Source organism: Eurosta solidaginis, chromosome 1 (genome assembly GCF_040869045.1).
Source record: "Eurosta solidaginis isolate ZX-2024a chromosome 1, ASM4086904v1, whole genome shotgun sequence".
Lineage (NCBI taxonomy): Eukaryota > Metazoa > Arthropoda > Insecta > Diptera > Tephritidae > Eurosta > Eurosta solidaginis.
The window spans coordinates 373,743,478-373,753,863 of NC_090319.1; the positions used below are offsets into that span (position 1 = coordinate 373,743,478).

The window sequence follows — 10,386 nt, forward strand, 5'->3', positions numbered from 1 at the left end:
CACATAACTTAGCCTAAGCGGAAGAGGCCTGTTCAAAAACAGCCTATCCCAGCGAACTTTTGAAAAACGTGTTATTTTAGATGAAAACTCTATTTTAGTATATTTAAGAACATATCTCTTTTGGACTATGTTTTCATCAGATAAAAGAATTTATTATACCTTCACATGCAATGTGACTTTGTTTACTCATATTGTTAAGAGAGCACATAAAAAATTATTAAACATTTTGTGCTATAAAAGGCAGTCCTTGTTCTGAGCTGTCAACAGTTTTACTTTCTGCTTTGCTCGAAAAACTATCTTTTGAATCCTAAAGATTAAAACAAAAAACTAATAACAATAATGTTGAGTACGAAGTTGTTTTTATTGTTAAGCTGTTTAGTCAGCGTAGCGCTAGTGAAGTCTAAGGTAAAGTTAAAAAAGATATTGGAAGCCAAATGTTTTAAATGAATTTGTTTGTATATATACTCAAATATATAAACACGTAAGCACAGGTGTTCCGACAAAAAATAATATTCACATATCAGCGTTGAAATAGCATTACCACGTATCCAGTATTTTGGAAATGGCTTAATTGATGTCACATGCCACTTATATCACAGTGAGATATAAACTGATATATATTATTTTTTTTTTTGAATAGCTGGTTCTGAAACGGGATGATCAGCTTGACTAAACTATAAATAATGGTTATAGGGGTAAATCTATTTCAAAAGAAAGGGCTTAATGAATAACTATAACAATTATTACAAAATTATTAGAACAAAAATTAATTGAATCGCTCATGAAATATTTTAGTGAACATATCTGATTACACTGTGTGACAATGTGAAAAGATATGAAAACACCTATTTTGGGGTTCGCGCATGTTCTAGGGCAAGGATGTGGCATGCTTACCGACGGAAGAAGGAGAGGTAATGAAAGTAGAAAGAGGGAGTGGGGGAAAGGATAAGAAACAGGGATAAATGGCTGAAAGGAAATGTAAAGCAAAGAAGTAAGAGAGGGTGAACAATATTGTCAAAATGTTGCCAAAATATTTAGACACAATATTATAGGGTGTTGCAATATTACAACTAATGTTGTTGAAATACTGTGGAAATATTTCAGCAGCATTAAAATATCGGCTTTTTGTATTACTCTTGGATATTTCAGCAATATTAATACAATACAGTAAAACATAGACAAATATGTGAGGTAATATTTGATTATATATTTCTTGTCCACGAAATATTTCACGAATTTTTTCACGATAATCATTAATCTATTTGTCAATTTCAAAAATCCGCATATCAATCCATAAAAATTTCATGAGCATTTTTAGCCAGCGGGATTTAAGTTTCACACCAACCAAGTAGAATGAGTCCATGCTTCATATATTGACTGTTTTGTACTTGGAAGCAAAATATAATGACTCGGAAAATTACTGCATATTTCAGCAACAATAATTTGTATTTAATAATTGTATAAATGTGAATAATATGAGTCTATGTTATTAGAAATATTTTGAGTATATGTATAAAAGTAACATTTCGATGTTGTATATGTTAATAATATTGGTCTGCGTTTCAGCAATTTTAAAGCACAAATATTTGAAGTAAAGTATTTCATTAAAATTATTCGCCAATTATGTCAGAAACATATCAAGACCAATATTGCAAACCAAATATTCCTGCGAGAAATATAAGAAGTTCTGAAATATATCATTATGTGTGGGGAGAAGAAAAAAGAGAGCATATGGGGAATGAAAGGGGAGGAGCGGAAACGAAAGAGAGTAGGGAAAGGGAGTAGGAAACGGAAAAGAGAGGAAGGGGTAGAGAGAGACATAAAGGGGGCGGAAGAGAACTAACTGGTCAGTAGCAGACGAAAAGAGAATGTAAGAGGCAATGCAAAAAATAAACAAGGCAATGGGGTTTACTGTTTTCACTAAGAAAGAGTATAATTGGTTTATCTGCTCTAGCTCTACTTATCTACCTATAAAGTGATATTTGAATTTTGGATAAGTTTTTGCAAAATATCACACCGCACGCCATCAAAAAACGCGGTTTTGCAGTTTTACACTTTGAATTTTATCTAATAGCTATAATTAAGTTCTTTCTTTTTAACTTTTGCAGCCACTAATGGGTGGCGGTTTCAAAGCCAATTTATCGAAAGCTGAAAAAAGCCTAAACGCATCACTACTCAAATTGGCTGCTGGAGATGGACCATTTTATGAGTAAGTTTGTTTGTTATATAAGACTCAATTAAAATCTCCAATTCATAAATTTACCTAAGTATATAAACATTCACACCTACTTCGTGTGGGCCAGGAGATTGTCTTTTTTACTTTTGGTATAATGAAGCAGCCGGTTCCAGAAAAGCAACCATTCTAAAACTTATCCGGTTCAAGAAAACCAACCGTTTCAAAACAAAATCGTTTGGAGAAAGTAACCGGTTGAAGAAAGTAATCAGTTCAAAAAACCGATTGCAAGAAAGTAATCAGTTGGGAAAATCGAACGCTAGAAAGTAAAGATTATAAAAAAGGCCCTGGAGATGAGTAAACGCTTTCGAAAAAACAGGTTACAGGGAAGTTATCAGCAAAAAAAGTGGTGGCAATAAAGTAGCCATTTCCAAAAACACCAATTGCCAGAAAGTAATCGGTTTTTAAAAACATTAATTGAAAAAAAAAGTTGTAGGGTATTTCAAAAACCGGGTACCGGAACGTGATACGTATTTGAAAGAAAGAAAGTAACCGTAAGGTGTAAGAAAGTAACCGGCTCCAAAAGGGAGATCGGTTCGAAGCAAAAAACGCCGTTTTCACCATCATCTTTTTACGCTAACTGGCACTGTATTTGACAGAGATCGGTCGGTAATATGTCATGCATTTAAAGTGCTTGTTAGCGTTAACCTAAAATGTTGAAAACGGCTATTAGCGAAAAATAACAAAAATTGGGCTACCCTAATATATATACATAATTGCATATAATATACCTAAAGATCAGATGAACTAATTAACATTTATAATTACTCTTTGTCTTATTTCCTTAATTATCTCCAACAGAATTAAAAAGGTGCACACAGCTACAAAACAAGTCGTCGCCGGCACCCTCTTGAAGATGAATGTCGACTTAATCGATAAAAATAGTCAAGCTGTAAAGAATTGTAATGTAGAAATTTGGTCACAGCAATGGTTGCGAAATGGTGTTCAAGTTACATTCGAATGTCCTGACGAAGAGAAGGTTGTGAAAAAGCATAGCGCATAGAGCAACAGTAATTGAGCATTCGTTAATAAAAGATATATAAATAAAATTATACAAATTTGTTTTAGTATATTATTCATGAAAGTGTGATCCTTGAAAATTTAGCCGAAATGGCTTTTAACATAAGTTTCAAATATAGAAGTGGTATTTTCTAACTTTTTAAATTTCGGAAATATGGAAACCATGCAGTATCTAAGCTTCAAATTGAACAGCCTGTAGCGTTTGAGTCACAGCTTGACTCACAGCTCTAAAGAGCAACTAGGCTACCATCGTGACGTTAAGCATCTCGGATTAAGCTAAATTTTAACTGAAGGGTAGAAATCTTTCAGATAGCTTCATTTAACATTTTCAATTTCACCAAGACAGGGTGTCAAACTCCCAGTTTAATAGATAATTATCAATACACCAAATCACTCAAACAAGCTGACTTTGTTTACACTTTCACCTTGCACGGAACTGCCAGTCGATTTTTCAGTTGGCTTGGAGAGATCGAGAATTTCGATTAATTATATCTAATTTAGTAAGTGTAGATGGCTAAAACGTCCATAAGACACACATAACTAATACTTTAATATTTCATGTGAATTGAACCTTAGAAATTGTGCGGCTATCCGGTGCAAAAGTATCGAAAAATATTCCAAGTGGGATGGTTCCATACAATTTCAGTATATTAAAGTTAAAATTTTTGGGTCGCCAGATAATTTTTTTGAACAAACTTATAGCCAGCATGTCTAGGTTCTAGTTTGCTTTTAATTTGCATATAAAGATTAAACTGGTCACAAGGTATATTTTGGACATGTGTGCAGTGTGCAGATACTTTGTACCTTAAAAACCATGCGAACACTTCTAAATTCCGACATCCTTTTACCACCCCTCTTTCGAATTTTCCCAGATAGCATCAGGAATTTGCGAAATGTTGATGCAACATGTTGCTAAAGATTTATGCAATATTTATATTTCTTGTGTAAAAAACTGGCAGAACCAAGGAAAATATTTAGTTATACCTATAACAAAAATCACTGAAACGTCCTGGACTATAAGTATGTTTAGCAAAAATTAACCTTAAAGAATCTGTTTCATGACTAGTAGATCAATCAAACAATAGACACATAGTATCACCGAAACCGGGAGTGATGTTTATGATATCTTCTCCTACTGTGTATGTGGGGCAAACGACATCGTCGAGGCTATCTTTTAAAAGAAGAAACTTTCAACTTCAGTATATGTAGGGACTTTTCCTTGCTTCAGAAACATGTGTGTTGATAAAATTTGAACTAATAAAGGACTATTCATGTTACTCATAAAACTACATACAACTTTGTGCAAGTACATTTTCTTGCAAACGAAGATAAAGAGAAGACTCATATAAAAAGTGAGAGCTTTTATTGCTACCATAGCTAATCATCTCTAGCAAAAATTTTTTTCAAAAAAAACGCCCTCAGCGGTTCTAACGATATAAATATTGTTCATCAGAATATACGTAGCCTCAGGCAGAATTTTGATTTATTCTTAGTTCATATCGATGCATTAGGTTGCCTACCAGATAATATATTTTTAACGGAAATTTTGATCTATTCTTATTTTTTAAGTGATTACAGCATACCTCATTACAATTTTTATGCCAATGTGAATGATAGATACAGTGCGGGAGGTGTTGAAGCCTTTGTGCGCGATACTTATGAGTGTACCTCAGTAAATAAAAACCTTTATAGTGCTGATATGCTACAACTTTCTCTTAATATAAAAGGCGAACAATTTGTTTTCCTAGGAGTATACAGACTACAATCTGTTCCTATTTCTATATTTATTCAAGAATACTCCAGTTTCGTGCTGTGTGAAGAAACTACAAACTTTTTTATACTGGGTGATTTTAATTTAGACTTTTTGCATCACTGTAATACAACTGACCATTATTTGGCCTCAATGGCTGGAAATGGTTATACTTCCTATATTAATGAGCCGACGCGCTTAAGTTCAAGTACGTGTATTGATCATATATTTTGCCGCTTTAATGCCGTACCATATAGATATTGTAATAGTTTTAACATTGACTTGCAAGTAACTGATCACACGATGGCGGGTTTGGAAATAAATGGAATTGTTTTCGACAAACCAAACGCAACCCGTGTTCAATAATCATATACCAAAGTTAATTTCCCTGTGTTGAACCATAAGCTATGTTTCGAAAATTGGTCGAATTTCCTCGCTGAAAATGACATATCGGTAGCTTTTTTCATATTTTTAGATACCTTAAACGCGCACATTCTCAACTCTTCGTATACTGTGAATAATCGTAAAAACGAAAAGTGAGACTTAAGCCTTCGATTACTCGGGATCTCCTACAGAAAAGAAAGCTCAAAAACCAATTAAGAAAAAAGTGTGCTAAGCATCCTAGTAATAGAAGCTCCGCATTAGATACAGCAAAATAAGTAAAGCACCAATAAGGCCATACGACTGACGCGGGAAAACTTCTTTCGAAACAAGTTTAATTCAGCACTTGGTAATATTAAAAAATAATTATTCAATTTTTCGAGCTCAAGGCCACGCATAAATAAAAAACCAAATATTTTATATCTTTCAATAAATATATTTTTTAACGATTGATTGATATTTCGACCTCAATCTGAGATCATCCTCAGGACTAAAAAGATTACAAAACAATAAAAACATCAAAAAGTGCATTTTACGTACATCCCTATAACACAACTTACACTGTTGGCTGTGCCTGATCGGCTAATTTTAAAAGATTACATATCAAACGAATATAAACAATATAATGTAATCAAATAAATACCGTAAATATAAACAAATTTTGACAAAAAAAACCATGTACAAATTTCTTCAACTGTTCGTCGCGCTCAGCATACCTATATATGTACATATATCAGCTACAGGTAAACTGTTGTTGTCCAATATTATAATACAAATATTGGTGGAACATTAAACGAAAGCCTGCCACACAGATACTAAAACAATTGCATAAGTGTGTGTAAAAATTGAGTGATAACTCCTCACAGTGTGCTAAAAGAAAACGTGGACTGTGAAGTTTGAAATTAAAAAGGACTTTGGTTATTTGATTTCAAGCTAATCCTGACTATATTTACTTATATTCGTATAACTAAGAACGCGGAGGTCGAGCTAGTCAGATAAAACTTTTTTATAAAAGAAGGTATGGTGTTTCTTCAATGCAAAATTTACTTTAAAAAATTCACTTTCTCATTAAGAAAGAACTATAAAACAAAGTAAATGTAAAGATAGAAATATATATTTTCAAAACATAAAGTTATTCAATAAAAACAAAATTATGAAAATTAATAAAACTAAGTAGAACGTATAAAAAGATACTTATATTAAATTGTCAATACTTATTAATAATTAATTAATTATTAATAATTAATATCTAAATTGACAATATTAATATATATGTTCAAAGGAACTTAAATAAAATTAAAGAAAAAAAAACTTTTTTAAAAATAAGCTTTTATTATTTTGGTTAATAAAATTAACTAAAAAGTAAACAATAAATTGACTCTAAAGAAATATAACACTTTATAAGTTCATTGTAAGCTTAAACGATAATTAGGCTTTTTCGTCTGCGACAAAAAAATTCTATATTATATATAATTATATATTTTTAACATTAAAACTTTACACCTAAATTATTAAATCTTACAGTTTATATCACAGTCCTCAATGGTAGCTCATTGACGAAATGACTCCAAGCGAATTTTTGACGCTACTTAGTAGTGAGTGCGTAGTACATTTTACTTGCGCTATTGAGTGAAACGACTTTTGTGTGTCAGGCACGAGTTTGGTGTTATTGGCGCTACTGGCAATGATGACACTGAGCTGTTGACGGTAGCGCTGGTAGTTCAGATTTTGAATCAGAGAAAGAATTGATGACCCGTGTGAATTATTATGGCTTTGGCCGTGTAAATTATTATGGTGTATTTGTATATTTTAGATTTAATGCACAATTAATATTTGTGTGTTTGAGCGGCCAAATAATAACAGTAGTATTGCTAAAGTGCTGCTTAGTTGATGGAATGTCGCTAATTTCCTAGCGATGATCAGCAGATTGTCAATATTTCGTTCAACGGATGCGCGAAATTGCCACATCTGCTCAAATTTTCCAAGATTTTCCAATCTTGATTTAACTTAAGCTGTTATGCCAATATTTTTCAGCCAGCTTTTTTCAAATAGGTAATTTTTCCAAAAGCAAAATAAATTACAGAAAAGATTACAGAGTTAAACAGCCATAAAAATTCAGCTATGTTGGTTATACACAGAAATACAACAGAGGGTTGTGTCACCGCTTTTCGCAAGCGTTGAGATTCACCACGCGTGACACGCGTGATTCACCACGTCCAAATATCACAATCCACGGATAGGTACCGGCGGGTTTGTATGGGACTTAGGCTGTTATGCCAAAGTAAATACAAATCTTTACCGATAACTGTGTTATCGATTAATTTATCGAATTCTAACAAAGTAATATTGCATTGTCATCGGAGTTATACATGTGTGCAAAATTTCAGCTAAATCGGACAGCGGGAAGTGTATCAAATTTAACTTGCAAGATTCCATTACAGACAACAAAAGTGAAACTAAATAAAAGCTTATAAAATACTAACTAAAACGTACTAAAAGTCACTTTAACATTGCAGTATATTGTTGTTATTATGTGCCCAAAAAGTAGCATGGACTTTTCCTTTTGCATTCACTGTTGATTTTAGTGAGTGACAAGCGAAAGCAAACGATCGTGATCACACATCGTTAGTATCGGTATGAACATACGAACTCAAATTGCACAATGTGCAAATTTTGGCCGGCTTTGAGTTAAAGTTTAGAGTGGTTGCAACTTTTGAAAAATGTCAAAGCAATCAAAGCAAAGTAAAAATGAAAACAATAATACAGTCAAAAAGTGCTAAATTGTGTAAATCTCTAAAATAAAGTCTTAAATTGTGTTAAAAATGTTTAATATTTTAATAATAATTGTGTTGAGTGCAGTGAAGTGGTTAAAAAGTGTGTAAAACTGAGTGAAGTTAAGTGAAGTGAAATTTGTACAAAGACATTGTGTGTGGCATGTGGCATACGTATGTACATATGTAATTATGTGTGTCATGAATATGTAGAAGCCAAGTGTTTTGTTTTGTGAGAGATAACAGTGATAATATTGATAACAAAATAAGTATACTTTTATCAATAAATTGAACTTGTGATTTTAAAATCAGTTCATTTATATATACATAAATGTATATGAATTTTGATAACAACATTGCAAAAAAGTTTGTTGTGAGTGGAATTTAAATTGAACCAACATAACTGTTCCGTAAAGAAAGTCCAGTTAATCCTCTCATGAGTTGGATAAACTGGCGCCAAATAAGGCTTTTCGCCTTCAATTTCAAAAAGCCTTTAAGGTGAAAAAGCCCTTTTTGTAAACCTACGCTTTTAATTAAAAATATATTCGTGCGATCTAAAATTCTAATCTATCTAATTATAATAATGCCATTATTTAGGAAATGTGGTGTTATCGGTTGCGGTAGCAGTATGCTTTCAATCCCGAGCGTTAGGTTCTTCGCGGTACGGTCGAATCCTGAGCTCGCTTCCAAATGGAAAGAGAATCTGAGGACTCTGGCGTTCCGGAAAACTACTGCGTTCGTGTGCTCGCGCCATTTTCAAGAGGAAGCTGTAGGCTCTTTACACCTGAAGGATAATGCAGTTCCAACGCTGCATCTTGGTAAGTATACATTTTTTTATAGTGCAATGTGATATTTAGTGATAGCGATATATACATATATACATATGTGTAAAGATAGCCCGCAAATAAATTTTATAATAAATATTTTACATTTGAAAAAGTAGGGTAAAGGGGGGATGGGATGGTTAATTGTTTGCCGACAGGTGTACATATATGTATATATGCAAATTGTGTGATTGGTGTTTGTGTGGTTTGTGCATTTTGTTCTATGGCATTACCGAGGGCTGTAACAAATATTTGGTGCCATGGAACAAAGTGATTGAATGTATGAAAAAAATATGTTGCAATCAGTGTTTTTGATATGTATATATCTCTCATTTAATTCAATAGTGTCATAACTCAAAAAACACGACTTTTGAGTTAATAACATATAAACGTACCCAATATCATGATCTGTTGTATAAAAAAATATTTGTGATCAGTTAAAAATTTACCACGTGCTATAAAAATTAAAGTGTGCCTTTATATGCGCAACATGTGGCAGTTAAAATCTTTGAATGGCTCTCCTGGAAAATTGTGTTTTTTGAGTTATGACACTATTGAAGTAAATGAGCGACATGCACATGCATATGTGTTCATTGAAGTTGCAAGTGCGTGTGTGCATTTTTTTCTATGGCATCAACGAGGGCAACGAGGGTTGCAACTAAAGTTTGGTGCCATGGAACAGATTGATTGAATGTTTGAAAAAATATGTATGAAACCATAAGTGATGTTAGAAATTAGAAATTAGATTTTTTTGTATATTATTTAAAAGCTTTAATAACTGTTGGTATCATTTTGCAACTTGGTAGAAATTTGGTTATTGATATTATATCAAGATATGAGCTTTCTTGCATGGTTATTTAATATTTTATTTTTAATATTAAAAGTTGATTACAATTGATACAATTATTTTCAATGAATGATATTTCTAAATTAATTAATAAAAATAGGCTTTATTTGACCAATAAGTGCTTTAGTGCAATTCCTTTTTTATATATCAAAGAAAAGTACGAAAAGTTATTTCAAATAATTTACATAGTTATTTAAAAGCTGATATATGTACAAGTTTATATTGTGGTATACAATTTGTATATTTATTGGATTTTTCAGATTGGTAAAATTGTGGGGTAATTCCTTTTTTTGTTAATCTTTTAGGATATGATGGTGCACCAATGCACACCTTTTGTGGAAGTGCAAAGACGTATCGTGTATGCTGCGTGCGGGGCTGCACAGCTGAGGATGGTGTGCCACTTCACGCATTCCCCACACAGGGAGACCGCAGAAACAGTTGGGCGTTGGCATGTAACCTGTCAATTATTGAAGCTAAAAAGTATAAAAATATTTTTGTTTGCGATAAGCATTTTATAGATAAGCACAAACTTGGTAAATCAATCAAGTTCGATGGTTATC

General features: G+C 32.5%; 1 protein-coding gene across 1 annotated transcript; it reads left to right on the forward strand.

Annotated features, from left to right (window-relative positions):
• Positions 1 to 272: 272 nt before the first annotated feature.
• On the forward strand, positions 273 to 3,291 carry LOC137245108 (sarcocystatin-A-like). Its single transcript, XM_067775253.1, has 3 exons — positions 273 to 405; positions 2,109 to 2,209; positions 3,035 to 3,291. Exons 1-3 carry the CDS (start codon positions 340 to 342, stop codon positions 3,234 to 3,236), a joined length of 369 nt encoding a protein of 122 aa, XP_067631354.1. The 5' UTR covers positions 273 to 339; the 3' UTR covers positions 3,237 to 3,291.
• The last annotated feature ends 7,095 nt before the right edge of the window (positions 3,292 to 10,386 follow it).